This window comes from Anomaloglossus baeobatrachus, chromosome 8 (assembly GCF_048569485.1).
Source record: "Anomaloglossus baeobatrachus isolate aAnoBae1 chromosome 8, aAnoBae1.hap1, whole genome shotgun sequence".
In the NCBI taxonomy this organism is placed as follows: Eukaryota; Metazoa; Chordata; class Amphibia; order Anura; family Aromobatidae; genus Anomaloglossus; species Anomaloglossus baeobatrachus.
Genome location: NC_134360.1, coordinates 81,022,227 through 81,041,277, shown reverse-complemented (window position 1 = coordinate 81,041,277; position 19,051 = coordinate 81,022,227). Strand labels below are relative to the sequence as shown.

The 19,051-nt window shown below is 43.0% G+C and overlaps 1 protein-coding gene across 1 annotated transcript in view; it reads right to left on the bottom strand.

Annotated features, from left to right (window-relative positions):
• The window catches only part of LOC142249880 (arf-GAP with dual PH domain-containing protein 1-like), a 78,415-nt gene that overhangs the window by 38,602 nt on the left and 20,762 nt on the right, over positions 1-19,051 (bottom strand). Inside the window, exons 3-5 of the mRNA XM_075321842.1 lie at positions 11,516-11,607; positions 5,344-5,438; positions 163-275 (exon numbers count right to left, since the gene is read on the bottom strand). Of these exons, the coding sequence (XP_075177957.1) occupies positions 163-275; positions 5,344-5,438; positions 11,516-11,607 (300 nt within the window). The remainder of the gene's footprint in view (positions 1-162; positions 276-5,343; positions 5,439-11,515; positions 11,608-19,051) is intronic.

The following is a 19,051-nucleotide window of genomic DNA, read 5'->3' as shown; positions in this document are numbered from 1 at the left end:
AACACCTTCCCTTTAAGCATTTGGTCCAAGCCTTATGCAGTTGCAGCAGCAGACCTAACAAGGAAACTAATAAACTACTGATCCAGCTTTTTCAAAAACAACAGCAGGAGTTAAATTCGTCTAATCTCTAATTCTGATTATTCTGTTTTTATTCATACTTACATCTGACTTTATGAAATATTTTAAGGTTCCATCCAACTCTGTCAGGACAAACTTTCTTGCTAAATACTGTCCATTATCTCTTCCTCGCTTGAATAAGGTTCCTTCCTTCACTCCTGTAATGAAGAATATTTCTTCTGTCATCTACTGTCCAAACTACTTTCCTCAGGCATTAGGTCCATTCCCTTGTATTGTGCTGTGATGTAGCAAGTGACACCTAGCAAACGTTGGCCATGTAAGACCCAAAGTCACCATGTAACCCCTACCTAAAACATTTTATTAAGGGGTTATTCCCAGAATTACATTATTTTTCGTAAAGCACAGTAAATGCAAACTTGTTAGCATACAGTGCCTACAAGTAGTATTCAACCCCCTGCAGATTTAGCAGGTTTGATAAGATGCAAATAAGTTAGGGCCTGCAAACTTCAAACAAGAGCAGGATTTATTAACAGATGCATAAATCTTACAAACCAACAAGTTATGTTGCTCAGTTAAATTTTTAATAAATTTTCAACATAAAAGTGTGGGTCAATTATTATTCAACCCCTAGGTTTAATATTTTGTGGAATAACCCTTGTTTGCAATTACAGCTAATAATCGTCTTTTATAAGACCTGATCAGGCCGGCACAGGTCTCTGGAGTTATCTTGGCCCACTCCTCCATGCAGATCTTCTCCAAGTTATCTAGGTTCTTTGGGTGTCTCATGTGGACTTTAATCTTGAGCTCCTTCCACAAGTTTTCAATTGGGTTAAGGTCAGGAGACTGACTAGGCCACTGCAACACCTTGATTTTTTCCCTCTTGAACCAGGCCTTGGTTTTCTTGGCTGTGTGCTTTGGGTCGTTGTCTTGTTGGAAGATGAAATGACGACCCATCTTAAGATCCTTGATGGAGGAGCGGAGGTTCTTGGCCAAAATCTCCAGGTAGGCCGTGCTATCCATCTTCCCATGGATGCGGACCAGATGGCCAGGCCCCTTGGCTGAGAAACAGACCCACAGCATGATGCTGCCACCACCATGCTTGACTGTAGGGATGGTATTCTTGGGGTCGTATGCAGTGCCATCCAGTCTCCAAACGTCACGTGTGTGGTTGGCACCAAAGATCTCGATCTTGGTCTCATCAGACCAGAGAACCTTGAACCAGTCTGTCTCAGAGTCCTCCAAGTGATCATGAGCAAACTGTAGACGAGCCTTGACATGACGCTTTGAAAGTAAAGGTACCTTACGGGCTCGTCTGGAACGGGGACCATTGCGGTGGAGTACGTTACTTATGGTATTGACTGAAACCAATGTCCCCACTGCCATGAGATCTTCCCGGAGCTCCTTCCTTGTTGTCCTTGGGTTAGCCTTGACTCTTCGGACAAGCCTGGCCTCGGCACGGGTGGAAACTTTCAAAGGCTGTCCAGGCCGTGGAAGGCTAACAGTAGTTCCATAAGCCTTCCACTTTCGGATGATGCTCCCAACAGTGGAGACAGGTAGGCCCAACTCCTTGGAAAGGGTTTTGTACCCCTTGCCAGCCTTGTGACCCTCCACGATCTTGTCTCTGATGGCCTTGGAATGCTCCTTTGTTTTTCCCATGTTGACCAAGTATGAGTGCTGTTCACAAGTTTGGGGAGGGTCTTAATTTGTCAGAAAAGGCTTGAAAAAGAGATAATTAATCCAAACATGTGAAGCTCATTGTTCTTTGTGCCTGAAATACTTCTTAATACTTTAGTGGAACCAAACAGAATTCTGGTGGATTGAGGGGTTGAATAATAAATGACCCTCTGAATAAACTTTTCACAATTTAAAAAAAAAAATAAAAAAAGAAATGGAGTGGAGAAGGTCGCTGTGATATTAAACTGAAGAGGTTGCTATGGGAAATGTAGTTCCACAAAGGTTTGTTTCTGCATATAAGGGTCAGGTTCCCTTTAATAATGCCTGTGTGCTGTGCAGGTCTGGAGAATCACCGACCTCCACCTGTGGGTGTGTCCAGTCTGATTTAGGAGACTCAGTGTGTGTTCTGCAGAGTGTGAGAGCAGAGCAGGGAGCTCTGGATGTATCAGCCTGTGTGGAGGTTGAAAACAGGGTTCTGGAATTGAGCCTGAGGTTAGTGTAGCCAGGCTGCAGGCCTGAACCACTCCTGGAGGAGAGACAGACAGGGGTCTGCAGAGTGGAGGGACCTGGGTGCTGGAAGGAACCTCGGCTAGAGGTGTATGCTGGCAGGTTCCAGAGAGTGGGGAAAGTTGCTAAACTTCCACTATGGACTTGTAATAGACTGGATGCCCACGGTACGTGGGTTGTTTATGTTTAAGAGCAGTTTATGCTGGGAGTGTTTTAAATAAACTGCTGGAATTTTTATAAAGAGACTGTAGATGTGTTGCTGAAGTTACCTCACACCGCTACAAGCGAGGTGAACCCCCAGGTTGCTGGGTGCAACCTTACACCTTTAATCCAAAACCATTAAAAGCATCGCATGAAAAAAATTGTATGACACCAGGTAAAAAACAGAGAAAAATAAATGCTAGCAGCAGACATGTTTCAAACTTTGTGTCCTTATTCATTGCATCGGTATAACACATAGACTCAGAGTTTTATCTCATGTCCTGTTTGGCCCATAAATCAGGGGTTTAATGAGAAAACTGTACAATGCCAATATACAACATCAAAAAATAAATGTAACAAGAGATATACATATATACAAAAATAATATGAAAATTAACAAAACACACAAAAAAAGAAAGGAAAAACAATACAGTCATTATTCATAATCAGAATAATAAACCTTTTCCGTTTTAGGTCAATTTGAATTACAAAAATTATCTATATTTGCCAAATGCCAAAATAATGAGAGACAATGTTTCAAGGCATTTTTATTATTTTCTGCAAAGTCAAAAGTGTACATACACTTTTATGCCTTTAAACAATATGGGACATCCCATATGATGATGTCATGTCTTTGGAAGCTTCTATAGATTTATAAGCAACATTTGAGTTAATTAGAGACACTTCTGTGGATGTATTGTAATGCACAACTAAAACACACTGGGAAAGTCAAAAGATCTCAGGAAAAGAATTGTGGACTAGCACAAGTCTGGTTCATCCTTAGGTGCAATTTCCAGATACCTGAAGGTGCCTCGTTCATCTGTATAAACAATTATATACAAGTACAAACAAGATGAGAATGTCCAGCCATCATACCGCTAAGGAAGGAGACGGGTTCTGTGTACTAGAGATGAACGTGCTTTGTTCAGTCATGTGCATATCAACCCAAGAACAACAGCAAAGGAACTTGTGAAGATGCTGGTGGAAGCTGGTAAAATTGTGTCATTATACAGAGTGAACCGAGTACTGTATCAACACATGGTCTGAAATGCCACTCTGCCAGGAAGAAGCCATTACTCCAAAAGAAATACAAAAAAGCCAGATTAATGTTTGCAAATGCACACAGGAATAAAGACCTTACTTTTTGGAGACATGTCCTGTGGTCAGACAAAACTAAAATTGAACTGTTTGGCCATAATGACCATCGTTACTTTTGGAGGAAAAAGGGAGAAGCTTTGACTCCTAATAACACCATCCCAACTGTGTCACACGGGGGCGGCAGCATCACGTTGTGGGGTTATTTTGCTTCAGGAGGGACTGGTGCACTTCACAAAATAGATAGCATCATGAGGAAAGAACATTTTGTGGCAATACTGAAGCAACATTTCAAGACATCAACCAGGAACTTAAAGCTTTGGCGAAAATAGGTCTTCCAAATGGACAATGACCCAAAGCATACTGCCAACTGGTTACAAAGTAGCTTAAGGATATCAAAGTCAATGTTTTGGAGTGGCCATCACAAAACCCTGATCGCAATCCTATTAAAAATTATGTGCAAAGCTGAAAAGGAAGGTGCGAGCAAGATGCAAGATGACCTACAAACATGGCTCAGTTACACCAGTTCTGTCAGGAGGAATGGGCTCAAATTCCTACCAACTATTGTGAGAAGTGTGTGGAAGGCGATCTAAAACGTTTGACCTAAGTCATATAGTTTAAGGGCAATGGTACCAAATACTAATGAAATGTACAGTATGTAAACTTTTGATTTTGCAGAAAGTAATAAAAATGCTTTAAAATACTTTCCCTCTCTCATTATTCTGGCATTTGGCAAATATAAATAATTTTGGTTCCTTATTGATCTAAAACAGGAAAGGTTTATTCTGATTTCATGTCAGATGGTGAAAAAAACATGCAGATCTCTCTATATAGAGAGCGGAGGGAAAAACATACAGATGTGTCTGTATAGAGAGCGGTGGGAAAACATGTAGAAGTGTCTTTTTAGATAGTGGATGGAAACTTCTGGTTTCAACTGTGTAAATAAATATATATATACTGTACATACTGTATGTATATACACATACATAAGAGCAGATATTGATAATTCCACTATGTATACAGGACAGGAGACATATGCACAGCACATAAAGAGATGCTGTATATATTATAGGAGCTGTGACTGCTGTATATACATTATAGATGGCCGTGACTGCTGTATATATATTTTATAGGACACACTGAGGCTGCTTAATACAATAAATAGGTTACATATTGGTTGTCACCCAGGGCCCTGAGATGGGGGAAAATGAAAGGCTGTAGCATCAAGTGCACAGAGGAGCAGAATCCATCTTGTTACCAGTTAGAATGGAAAAGGAGAGATCGACCTCAGCCCACAAGATGTCCTGGCCCTGGTAGTGACAGCGATGTGGCGGGGCAGTGAGTGTGTGTATACCCAAATGTGCGCACTCACAGTGCGAAGCAAGTGAAAGTTTAAAGGGCCGACAGCCCACTTTGTAGTTTGGTGCTACAGCCCAGCAGGCATTTGCCCGGAGTGGCAGATTGCTAGTCTTGACTTTCTGTGAAGGCCCTGATGCTGATGGTGTGCTATATAGACAAACAGGATCTATTCTCTTTGTGATGTGCATGGAAGATATCATAGTTCCTGGTCTGCAACGAAACTAGAGCGAGGGTCAGAAAAAAGCAACAGATCTATGCCAGATACGAGGCATAAAATTACTGGCATTGGTGCTTTGCCTGACACACTGTACATACATATGACAACTTAAAAAATAAAAATAATCTAAAATGATATGTGGACTTTAACTGTGGAGAAAAGCTCTTTGACAATGCTGTAATGTTATGCCACAGTCCAAAATAAATGCTCACCTGTTTCTTTGCTATCAGGTGAACCATCAGCACCTTCATTTTTCATAAACTGTTTGCGCTCATATTTAGCTCGGATCCACTGTTCTCGCAAGACACTGCAAGCGACAGAGAGAGTAAAAAGAACTTAGCAGGAGTTAACTATGCAGGAGAAGAATGCGCCATATTATGAGAAGCACAGGGAAGTAGATACATTTTAGTCACTGGTGAGTGCCTACAACCAGCATTACTGATAGGGATCACAAAAGCAAACAAGGAATGTTCAATCACAACAACCACATTCAGATTCCAGAATGTTGTACAGAAAATGAACAAGTGTGGATCAACAAACATGGAGGCGTCGGAGCAGGACATTCCACTCTCTTGCTTCTTATGTGGGAAGTATTAGCTCAGAAAAATAATACCAATGACATTAAGTGGCCAAAAAAGGTTATTCATCCAGTGAAAATGTAATACAGAGCTACAACAACTACCAAACATCGTATATCACAAAAATACCAGCAATGTGCTCAACAGTGCCATAATGTAAAAAAACAAAAACATTCATCACATTACTGCTATACAGTGCCCAAATTACATTGACATACTATCACAAGGAGTTTTGGACAATCTTCGTTGACTGTCATGGAGACATTGAGCTGTGTTCAGATTGCAGATTCTGACACTTCGCCCGATGGTTTCTCTGGTGTTTGGGATCGACCTGCTGTGTGCTGAATCATAGGCAGGCTAGCAAGAGTTAATCTCTGCTGGTCTGCTTGCTCCTTTAATCACTTGATGTGGGGAGATCTATCACATCTGATTCCTCCTATTTATTCTGGTGGAATCCTTCTACCTATGCCAGCTATAGTTTATTCTGTGTTGGTCTGTGAGGTGTGCTGTCCCAGACTCTCTGGCGAAAGTTGTACCTATTGCTTGGAGCTGTTGCAAAGTTTATACCTGTTGTTTTATACTTCCTTCCTGCTCTTGTTTTTCCCCCTGAATCTCTTATTGTTTTTACCTTTGTGTGTGCATACTGTGTGACAGAGTTTTGGTTTACCCTTGTCTGTCTTTATATGTGGGTTTCTACACACTCCTGTCTCATCCCTCCCTGGGGGTGGGGGAATCAGATCAGGACTGGTCAGAAGCAGGGCCAGGAAGGGGACTCAGGCATCTCCACCATTAGGAAAATCCCTGAGATTAAGGACAGCACAGAGTCCCCTAGTTTGAGGGACAGTTTACATGGTCCGATTCCCAGCTATCCCCACGTCATCATGACACATACAGTGCAGTGTAAATCATACCATCTACATATATAGTTGCCAACAGTACAAAATTTATTAAAACTGTACATAATTCTCCAAGCAAATTCGGGCATGTCCTGGTCTGAAGAGGGGTGGGATATTCATATCATCCACATAAAAGTAGGCCAGAAGGGATTATCCACTGCTTGGACAACCTCATCTTAAATGCCAAAGCCCCCAAGTTCAATAAGAAAAGCTTTGAATCACCTTCAGCATCAGATCATTCCAGCAATGTTGGTGCTCGCTCTCCCAGTGTTCGCGTGACATTGTTATGTCACGTAATCGCTGTAGCCAATTGGATTGCCTGGGATAGACATCACTAGCACGTCACGCTACTGGAGGTGAGTTGATAAGTGCGCTTTAATTACCCAAATAACAGCCGTGGAAACTAACTCATCAGCCCAAAGGTGGTGAAGGCACTTGTCCTACGTATGTTATGCGCACAGATTATGTGTGGTGATTTAGGTTAGTCACATTCACTTAGAGCAGAACTGCAATACCAGAAGAAACCTGTGGACAGGTGTGGTGCTGCAATTGGATAGAATAAGCCATGTCTCTTTAATCATCGGCAACAGTATTATTTATCTATCTGTGGATACATTCACCAATCTGTAGAGCTTTGAAAACCAGCAGAGAAAGTAGTATTCCCATCTCCAAGATCCTATCCCAATATGTAGTAGGTATAATAATAATAATAATAATAATAATAATAATAATAATATTAGCAAATATCTCCAATTAGAAATGTAGTATAGTTCTCCTGATATAGCCATGTGTCTTACCTCATGTGCAGGGCATTGCAGTTTATGTATCCATGGTTACAACCACAAGCATCTAACCAACTAACTGTCACGATATGAGTGGACGTAACCAAGGATACCTAAGCTGCAATGCCCTGCACATGAGGTAAGAGACTTTCTATATCAGGAGAACTATACTACATTTCTAATTGGAGATTTTTGCTAAAATTATTAATATTATTATTACACCTACTATATGTTAGGATAGTATCTTGGAGAGGGGAAATACCCCTTTAATTATATATACATATGTAAAAGTACTCTACTTATCTTGCAGTTAAAAAAGGCATAATAGGTAACTGTGTGTAACTATATTGCAATATTCATTATATTATTTTTTTATACTTGACAACTCTCCTAGACCATCCCACAAGTGTTGAACAGCAGCACTGAAAGTGAAATAATAAGACAAAATTTATATACATTCACACATATACACACACACACACACACACACACACACACACACACACACACACAGAGTAAAGTGTATGTATATATAACTGTAACGTGGCCAGGGGCGGCAGCCATGGGCAGGGTACTCATTCTTTGCGGCCTGAACATGGGGGTCCTGGCTAGGTGTGTCTCTCCGTGGTGGTTGTTACCCGGACAATACACCTCCGCAGACTGTTGGTTGCCATTGGATACGGCAGGCCATGACCAGATGATTCACAATGAATTAGAGAGACCAAAGTCCAAAAATATACCTTTACTGAACTTGATAACTACTATAAACATCAGATAGAAGGCACAGGTTCTGCTTGTATGGTTCACTTGCTAAGAGCATGCATGGACACATTTAATTTACTTCCTCTATTCCCATTCACTTGTATCTCACTACGGTCCAATCAACAATTCTGAGGGATCTCGTTTCCCCTTGTGAGGCCTCCTTTCAAGAGTTTGTGTCGGTACGACTCCTCACCGTTGCATACAAAGTCCATTCTAAGAGGATCACAGACTCCGGGTTGAGATACACCCTCAATCCCCCATAGAGGACCATTGTGCACTAGTACCTTTCACTAATATCTGTCACGCTCCCCGGGTCCCCTGCCTTGCTTCCCGGCTCCCCTGCCTCACTCCCCGGCTCACCTGCCACGCTCCCCGGCTTCCCTGTCTCGCTCCCCGGCTCCTCTATCAGGCGTTCCCCGCTCCACAGCCTCCAGCCCCCATCACCTGCGCTCCCCAGGCGGCTCGGTCCCCGCTCCCGGCGCCCGTCGGCAGCTCTGCTCCAGGCCGGCTCCCCTGCCTCCTGTTCACCGCTCCCTGCCCTGGCTTCTGGCACCCGGGCCTCGCGCATGCGCATTAGGGCGCGCGCGCGGTCATTGACCCTTTCTTAAAGGGCCAGTGTCCTCCAACAGGATATTGAAGGATCAGGTACTGGGTATATAGGGGGATCCTTTCCAAGTGGGCGGGGCCTGTTCTTCGTGTTTTCTAAGCTAGGAGTCAGGTCTCCTTGTGTCTGTGATATACTCACCTATCTCTCTCCTAGAGCCGATCCTGCCGCGCCAACCGGTCCTGACGATACCCGAACCCCGAACCTCCCATCCCGTCAGCTCCTGCCATCTCCGATCCCTGTGGTGACCCGTCTTCTCGCTCCATTGGTTCCGGACTCTGCCTGACGACATCTCGGCCTCCGAACCTGAGCTCCGTCACCCGGACTACCATCAGAGACCCCGTGGTCCCAGGGACTTCTTTACTCCACTCCTCTAAACGGACTGTCCTGCTAGTGCTCCGGCTACCGGGCACCTTGCCCTCGGTGAGGTGTTCAGCCCAGTGGATCCACCTCCTGGGTCTGCCCATCCACCTGGCCCTAACAATATCCTTCTGATACCAGGCTCTCTCAGTCCCTTCTTCTTCACACAAGTCTCCCGTTTCACCTGGGTCTCTTTCCGTTTTGTTCACTCGGTCTCCCTGGCCCAAGTTCTGGTCTATTGGTCTTTCCAGTCTATCCGTCTCTGTAATCTTTCACCTTTCTCTTCCAAGTTCCTCGGTACAGCTTAGTGTGACGGTACCTTAACCCTTAACTCTATCTGTGCCAAACTAAATACACATCAACCATCAAACACAATTAGAAACAGTACATTACGTTACAAAACATCACACTGTCCTCAAAGGGGTGTGCACAGCACGTCTACCTCCTTGTGTGTGTGTGTGTGTGTGTGTGTGTGTGTGTTATACATACATACACATAAGGAATTGGAAGTGCTGCCCGCACCCCTTTGAGGACAGTGTGATATTTTGCAATGATATATTGATATTTCTTCATGTAATGTACAGTTGATAAATATATATACACAGTGCTTTGCAAAAGTATTCACCCCTTGCATTTTTACCTATTTTGATACATTACAACTTTTGTTTAAATATTTCTGTAATCTGATTTGTGCGTGATGCATCATCACTAAATAGTCTTTGCCATAAAGCCCCTCAAAATTCCTGGTACAAGCAATTACCTTCATAAGCCATATGCTTAGTGAAAGGAAGCCCACATGCTTTCTATTTAAGTATCTCACATGGTCTCTCAGTATATTTACACCTTTTCTGAAAGGCCACAAAGGCTGCAGTACCATTAACCAAGAGGCACCACTAACCAAACAACACCATGAAGACCAAGGAGATCTCCAAACAGCACTATGAAGACCAAGGAGATCTCCAAACAACACCATGAAGACCGAGGACATCTCCAAACAACACCATGAAGACAAAGGAGATCTCCAAACAACACCATGAAGAACAAGGAGATCTTCAAACAGCGCCATGAAGACTAAGGAGATCTCAAAACAACACCATAAAGACCAAGGAGATCTTCAAACAACAAAGACAAAACTGTTGAGAAGTACAAGTCAAGGTTGGGTCTTAAAAAAATATCCCAATCTCTGATGATTCCCCTGGAGCACCATCAAATCTATTATCATCAAATGGAAAGAACATGGTACCACAACAAATCTACCAAGAGATTGCCACCCACCAAGCCTGCCAAGAGATTGCCACCCAGCAAGGAGGGCATTAATTAGAGAGGCAGCACTGAGACCAAAGGTAACCCTGAAGGAGCTGCAGAGTTCACAAGCAAAGACTGGAGTATCTTTCCATATATCCACAATAAGCCATACACTCCATAGAGGTGGCCTTTATGGAAGAGTGGCTAGAGAAAAAAGCCTTTACTTATAGCCAAAAATTGGAAGGTTATTTTTGATTTTTCCAAAAGACATGTGGGAGACTCCCCAAATGTATGGAAGGAGGTGCTGTGGTCACATGAAACCAAAATTGAAGTTTTTGGCCAACAAGGTAACCGCTATGTCTGGTCCCAAACCAACACAGCTCATCACCCCAAAAACACCATGGTGGCAGCATCATGATGTGGGGATGTTATTCGGCAGCAGGGACAGAGAAAATGGTCCAAGTCGAGGGGAATATGGATGGTGCGAAATACAGGGATATTCTTGAGCAAAACCTGTTTCAGTTTGTCAGCAATTTAAGACTGGGACGGAGATTCACCTTCCAACAAGACAATGACCCAAAGCAAACTGCTAAAGGAACACTCGAGTGGTGTAAGGGAAAATGTGCAAATGTATTGGAGTGGCCTAATCAAAGCAAAGACCTTAATCCAATTGAGAATCTGTGACCAGACTTGAACATTGCTGTTCACCAGAGGAACCCATCAAATTTGAAGGAGCTGCAGCAGTTTTGCCTTGAGGATTAAAATAAGCAAAAAAAAAAAAAAGAATGGAAAAAAAAACAAAAAAAAGCCACATGTGCATATAGCCTTAGCATTGCCACGTTACAATTTTAATGTCAGAGAAGCCATGTAGCCCTAATATAAGACTTATATTACTAATCACAGCAACATACAGTATCTCTGAATATAAAAGTAAAGAGCAGGTGAACATTTCACCAAACAATTATTATTTAATTAATGTGGAAATACCATTTAACAGTCTGACCATCAATATACTGCGGTACTATTCCATGAAGAGCTCATATAACTCGTCTTAAAAACAAATAAAAATAAAAAATATAACAATTTTCATTGTAACCAGATAAATAAGGTGGAGAAAATAAAAGAAGATGCAGAGATATCATGGTAAGTGTACTTACTGGCAGTCGGTATGTGTGGGTCTGTAGTAATGGATGGGAACATGAGCCTCATATTTAGCTTTAGCTGCATCATTTCCATGCTGGTCAAGAAACTAAAAAGAAAAGAATCAAAACAGGTAAGAAACGAGAAATATGAGGAATTATGCATATTATGTAAGAAAACAATGTTATCTTCAGGTATAGTGAAGCTGATAGTGTAGGTGAGCGGCCACACGTCTTTAGATGCCCTTAGGCCATGTTCACACGTTGAGTATTTGGTGAGTTTTTTACCTCAACGAGGTGAAAAATACTCATTCAACTTTCAAAAATGTTCATGGAGATTGTTTACTCACTCATTGATTTGACCAGCCAGAAGGAGGAGTGGAGATTAAAGTCCTAAATAGGATTAATCGCGTTCCAAGGCAATACATAGTTCAGTAGCAGCTGGAGCAGTGGAACGAGTACATATTCATGATTATCAAAAAAGTTTTGCTTGGATATTTTGATTAAATTTTCCTTAAACAGTTGCCACAGGTGATAGACAGTCATGTGGTTTCTGGCAATAGAAGGTCACAGCGCTTGGCTGCACAAAATGCTCCCTGACTTTCTATTGTTCCTGCTGTCAGTATTCATTGTAATAGGTAGCTTTCCTGCTGGATTTTCATCTCTCCCCCTTTAGGACCCAGCAGGAGCTCACCTTTCACCTTGTCTTTTGTGGCTTAAATACTCACTTCTTCCTGGACTTGTGCTGGTGATATTCATTCTATCTCAGGTTGCAAGCAGGCGACTTGCTCTCATGTGTAGTATCGTTGCTGAAGCTTTGCTGAACTCCTGCCTGAGTCATCTGTAGATAAGTAATTCATGCACTTTCCCCCATGTGTCCCCCTTTGTGTCTTCCTTTAGCATTAGTGGGGTTTTACTAAGAGCTCATCCCACCTGTTCCCTATTCAGGGCCCAGCACTAGGGATACCTAGGGTCAGGTAAATGGCTTGGGACATAAGTGCAGAACCTATCTAGGGTAGTGAGGGACCCCAGGGACCAGCAGTAGGTTTGTTCAGGGGTCACTGTATCCCCTTCCCTAGACACAGGGTTTCCTTTCCCTTTCGCCACTCGCTTGGTACTTCCCTGTACCTAGCGTCACAATAGTATCAACATAATTGTTTATGCATTATTTTAAAAATTCATGTATTAAAAATAAATACTTATGGAATTTGAAAGTTGACGCCCCTGAACAGTCCAGATGATCTGCCTGTGATAACAGTGCACAATGTAACTATGTAACAATCGCTATTCAACCATATCATTCACGATTCTTGTCCCGTATAAAGACTTGTCTGACAACATTCACTAGTCGTGAGTTAAAATCACATCGTTATAGGTTTAAAAGATTATCTGGTCATTAAACAAAACTTTACAGTTCTTATCGTGTAATTCATTTGGATTTTTGCTACACTATTATATGCACAGGATACTACGTATAGCACGTGTAAATCAAGCTGCATACAAGGTTATCTTGGAAAAACAGTTGCTTCCTTCTGCTCAGGCAATGTTCCCCAACTCTGAGGACTGTTTTTTCCAGCAGGACAATGCACAATGCCACACAGCTAGGTCAATCAATGTGTGGATGAAGAACCACCACATCAAAACCCTGTCATGGCCAGCCCAATCTCTAGACCTGAACCCCATTGAAAACCTCTGGAATGTAATCAAGAGGAAGATGGATAGTCACAAGCCATCAAACAAAGAATAACTGCTTAAATTTTGTACCAGGAGTGGCGTAAGGTCACCCAGAAGCAGCGTGAAAGACTGGTGGAAAGCATGCCAAGACGTATGAAAGCTGTGATTAAAATCATGGCTATTCCACAAAATATTGATTTCTGAACTGTTCCTGAGTTAAAACATTAGTATTGTTGTTTCTAAATGATTATGAACTTGTTTTCTTTGCATTATTTGAGGTCTGAAAGAAATTGATTTTTGATATTTTGACCATTTCTCATTTTCAGAAAACAAATACAAAATTATATTGCTTGGAAATTTGGAAACATGTGAGTAGGTTACAGAATTAAAAAAAAACAATTTACATGTTACGCTATACCTATAAAGAGAAGAATCAGAAAAGCTGACAATTTTGAAGTCGTCCCTTAATTTTTTGCCAGAGCTGTGTATATATATATATATATATATATATATATATATATATATATATATATATACACATACAGTGCCTTGCAAAAGTATTCGGCCCCCTTGAATTTTTCAATCTTTTCCCAAGATTCAGGCTTCAAACATAAAGATAAAAATGTTAACGTTATGGTGAAGAATCAACAACAAGTGGGACACAATTGTGAAGTTGAACGAAATGTATTGCTTATTTTAAACTTTTATAAAAAATAAATAACTGAAAATTGGGGCGTGCAATATTATTCATCCCCTTTACTTTCAGTGCAGCAAACTCACTCCAGAAGTTCATTGAGGATCTCTGAATGATCCAATGTTGTCCTAAATGACTGATGATGATAAATATAATCCACCTGTGTGTAATCAAGTCTCCGTATAAATGCACCTGCTCTGTGATAGTCTCAGTGTTCTGTTTACAGTGCAGATAGCATCATGAACACCAATGAACACAGCAGGCAGGTCCGTGATACTGTTGTGGAGAAGTTTAAAGCTGGATTTGGTTACAAAAAGATTTCCAAAACTATAAACATCCCAAGCAGCACTGTGCAAGTGATCATATTGAAATGGAAGGAGTATTATACCACTGCAAATCTACCAAGACCCGGCCGTACATCCAAACTCTCATCTCAAACAAGGAGAAGACTGATCAGCGATGCAGCCAAGAGGCCCATGATCGCTCTGGATGAACTGCAGAGATCTACAGCTGAGGTGGGAGAGTCTGTCCATAGGACAACAATCAGTCGTACACTGCACAAATCTGGCCTTTATGGAAGAGTAGCAATGAGAAAGCCATTCTCAAAGATATCCATAAAAAGTGTTTAAAGTTTGCCACAAGCCACCTGGGAGACACACCAAACATGTGGAAGAAAGTGCTCTGGTCAGATGAAACCAAAATCAAACTATTTGGGCACAATGCCAAACGATATGTTTGGCATAAAAGCAACACAGCTCATCACCGTGAACACACCATCCCCACTGTCAAACATGGTGGTGACAGCATCATGGTTTGGGCCTGCTTTTCTTCAGCAGGGACGGTTAAAATTGATGGGAAGATGGATGGAGCCAAATACAGGACCATTCATGAAGAAAACCTGTTGGAGTCTGCAAAAGACCTGAGACTGGGACGGAGATTTGTCTTCCAACAAGACAATGATCCCAAACATAAAGCAAAATCTACAATGGAATGGTTCACAAAGAAACGTATCCAGGTGTTAGAATGGCCAAGTCACAGTCCAGACCTGAATCCAATCGAGTATTTGTGGAAAGAGCTGAAAACTGCTGTTCACAAACACTCTCCATCCAACCTCACTTAGCTAGAGCTGCTTACAAAGGAAGAATGGGCAAGAATTATAGTCTCTCGATGTGCAAAACTGCATACCCCAAGTGACTTGCAGCTGTAATCGCAGCAAAAGGTGGTGCTACAAAGTATTAACTTAAAGGGGCCAAATAATATTTAACGCCCCAATTTTCAGTTATTTTTTTTTTTTTTAAAAGTTTAAAATAAGCAATACATTTCGTTAAACTTCACAATTGTGTCCCACTTCTCGTTGATTCTTCACCATAACATTAAAATTTTTATGTTTGAAGTCTGAAATGTGGGAAAAGGTTGAAAAATTCAAGGGGGGCCGAATACTTTTGCAAGGCACTGTATATTCACATATATTTTATTCATATATAATGTGTGGTTAAAAATATAATTTGATTTCACTTTAACAAAAATGTTCTCAAAATGCACACAATGCGATATATATGAAATGTTGTGCATAAAAGGTTTTCCTCTGCAGCATAAATAAATGCTGATCTGTTTCATATTTTTTTAACATTAAAGTCACTGGAAGGATGACAAAAGCAAGACATAAACAACCAAGGTCCTCCATCATATCCAATTTTAATTGACCGAGACCCAGTCTACAAAAGTTTGATCACTAATAAATGGGTGACAACAGGGGCAAGCTAGGCTGGAGGGCAGAGGGACCTATGCTCCCAGGCCATACACCAGACAGTGGATAAAGGCCGCTGGGGACCGGCACTGTTGTATATGTGTAGGCCGGCAGCAACACAGTGATTTAGACATGCCCACATTGTACCATCTGCCGAGAGGAGCAGTGTGGGTAGCAGGGGCGTAACTACCGCGGTCGCAGAGGTCGCGAGTGCGACTGGGCCCGGCAGCTTTTAGGGGCCCGCTCTGCAGATCAGCAAGCAGCTCCTTTCTGTGAGAGGAACTGCGCTGATCTGGCGCAGACCACGCGGCCGCTGTATGACCCGGTGCCTCCACCGCTGACAGCGGGCCCCCCTGCCCGTTGTCATCGGCGGCAGCACCGGGCCCGTCATCACGCAGAGCAACAATGGAGCGTGGAGTGGCCCGTGCATCTCCACGCTCCTTCATTCTCCCTCTGTGCCTGCGCGGTGACGTCACTCCTGTGCGTCCGCTGTGTTCAGAGCACAGAGCCCAGGGCGGGAGGACGCCGACCGCAGCTGCAGGGGAGCGGAGGAGAGATGAGGATGGAGCAGCGGGGAACAAGGACACGTGAGGACAGCAGTGGGAGAACAAGGAGAGAGGTAAAAACGTGTTTTGTTTTATTTGTTTTTTTAATCAGTGCATGGCAGGGGAAGCATGGGGGAGGCTGCCAGCAGTATATAGGGAGCATGGGGGAGGCTGCCAGCAGTATATAGGGAGCATGGGGGAGGCTGCCAGCAGTATATAGGGAGCATGGGGGAGGCTGCCAGCAGTATATAGGGAGCATGGGGGAGGCTGCCAGCAGTATATAGGGAGCATGGGGGAGGCTGCCAGCAGTATATAGGGAGCATGGGGGAGGCTGCCAGCAGTATATAGGAAGCATGGGGGAGGCTGCCAGCAGTATATAGGGAGCATGGGGGAAGCTGCCAGCAGTATATAGGGAGCATGGGGGAAGCTGCCAGCAGTATATAGGGAGCATGGGGGAGGCTGCCAGCAGTATATAGGGAGCATGGGGGAAGCTGCCAGCAGTATATAGGGAGCATGGGGGAGGCTGCCAGCAGTATATAGGGAGCATGGGGGAGGCTGCCAGCAGTATATAGGGAGCATGGAGGAGGCTGCCAGCAGTATACAGGGAGCATGGGGGAGGTTGCCAGCAGTATATAGGGAGCATGGGGGAGGCTGCCAGCAGTATACAGGGAGCATCGGGGAAGCTGCCAGCAGTAAACAGGGAGCATGGAAAGGCTGACAGCAGTATACAGAGAGCATGGGGGAGCTGCCAGCAGTATACAGGGAGCATGGGGGAGCTGCCAGCAGTATTATAGTATTTGGAGAACTTTATACAACAGGGGACAAAGATACAAGCATGGGATGGGAACGTTTTGTGCTGAGGGAAAAGGGCTGTTTACCTCAGCACCCGGCTTTCCCATGCTGTGCTATACATCTCTCAGCACCCAGCTTTCCCATGCTCTCATGTGCATATAGCAGAGCATGGGGAAGCTGGGTGCCGATGACAAGATGGATATCAGAACATAGGGAAGCTGGGTGCTGAGGGAAAGAGCCAAGTGTCAGCATCATTATCCCATACCCCAAGTGTCAGTGTACATAGAGGGGGGGGGCAGATCCGAACTTTGCACCGGGGCCCATCACACTCTAGTTACGCCACTGGTGGGTAGGACTAAAGAAGGCAGAAGCAGGCTCTGATTTACTTGCCTTGTGTGAAATCAGTGGCCCCGTTACCAACCTGTCCAGGAGCTGCAGACGAGTTTTAGCAATGATGTGGTAGAGGATATTCCCCAATCACTACATCTTACTGGTTACAAGGGTGCTGGGGTCCACCCAATCTGGGTCCACCTCTCCCATGATGAACAATGCAGTGCACCAATAGTTTAAGTGATGCCTGCGGGAGAATAGCCAATCAGGAGAGGGAGCGAAGCCTGTTCAGCACAGTGGAGGGAAAAATAAAACATGAGCAAACAGAAAACAGTTCAGGAAGCAGGTGAAGGACCAGAGCAAACAGAGGAATTCAAGAGTTGAACAAACAAGAAGAAAAAGCAGAGAGGAAGAAATAGAGAGCAGCGCAAACAGGAAAAAGTAGAGAGGAAGAAGCAGCGAGCAGAGTAAACAGAAAAAAGGAGCAGAGACCAAGAACAAAGAGCAGATCAAATAGGAGGAAGGAGCAATTAGCAGAGCGAGCAGAAGAATGAGAGAGCAGAGCAAACAGTAACAAAAAGCAGAGAACAGAGTAAACAGACCAAGAGCAGAGAACAGAGCAAACTTAAGTAAGGAGTAGAGAGTAGAGCGATAAGAGGAATCATAGAGCAGAACAATAAGGAGCAGAGTAAACAGAAGAATCATAGAGCAAGGAATTCAGAGCAGAGCAAACAAAAGGAAACTTAGCGAGAACAGGATCATAATCGTTACTATTTTATGTAGGAGATAGAAGTGGATATTTATATTTTGTGTGGGGAGGACACAAAGGAGGACAAAGCTACTTTAAGACAAATTCCCACTTTGCAGATTTTGTTTGGATTTGTGGTGTAAACCCACTGTTATTGGTGCAGTGTGTTTTGCTCACTAACAGGGTGGTGTGTATATTTAGATTCTAAGTGGTGATAATATATTACTCACAAAAAATAGGGATATTTGTCTATTGGTGAAATTTCAGGATGATCCTAAAATGCCCTCTAACCTTTTCTGGTGACCTTAATGTCACCTTCTCTAAACTCTTGAATGCACATGTTCAACTGTTCAGCGTGTCCCTACTTTTTGCACAACTTGCTGTTCTCTAACAAGGAGGTTAACCCCTTCAGCCCCGGGGCACTTTCCGTTTTTGCGTTTTTGTTTTTTGCTCCCCTTCTTCCGAGAGCCGTAACTTTTTTATTTTTCCGTCAATCTTGCCATATGAGGGCTTGTTTTTTGCGGGACAAGTTGTACGTTTAAATAAAACCATACGTTTTACCATATGGTGTACTGGAAAACAGCAAAAAAATTCCAAATGCGGAAAAATTGCAAAAAAAGTGTGATGGCACAATAGTTTTTGGGATGTTTTATTCACGGTGTTCACTATATGGTAAAACTGATGTGTGGGTATGATGCCTGAGGTCGGTGCGAGTTTGTAGACACCAAACATGTATAGGTTTACTTGTATCTAAGGGGTTAAAAAAAATTCACAAGTTTGTCCAATAAAAGTGGCGCACGTTTTGCGCCATTTTCCGAAACACGTAGCGTTCTTATTTTTTGGGATCTATGGCTCAGTGATGGCTTATTTTTTGCATCTCGAGCTGACGTTTCTAATGGTACCATTTTTGCGCAGATGCTACATTTTGATCGCCTGTTATTGCATTTTGCATAAAACTTGCGGCGACCAAAAAACGTAATTTTGGCGTTTGGAATTTTTTTGCCACTACGCCATTTACCAATCA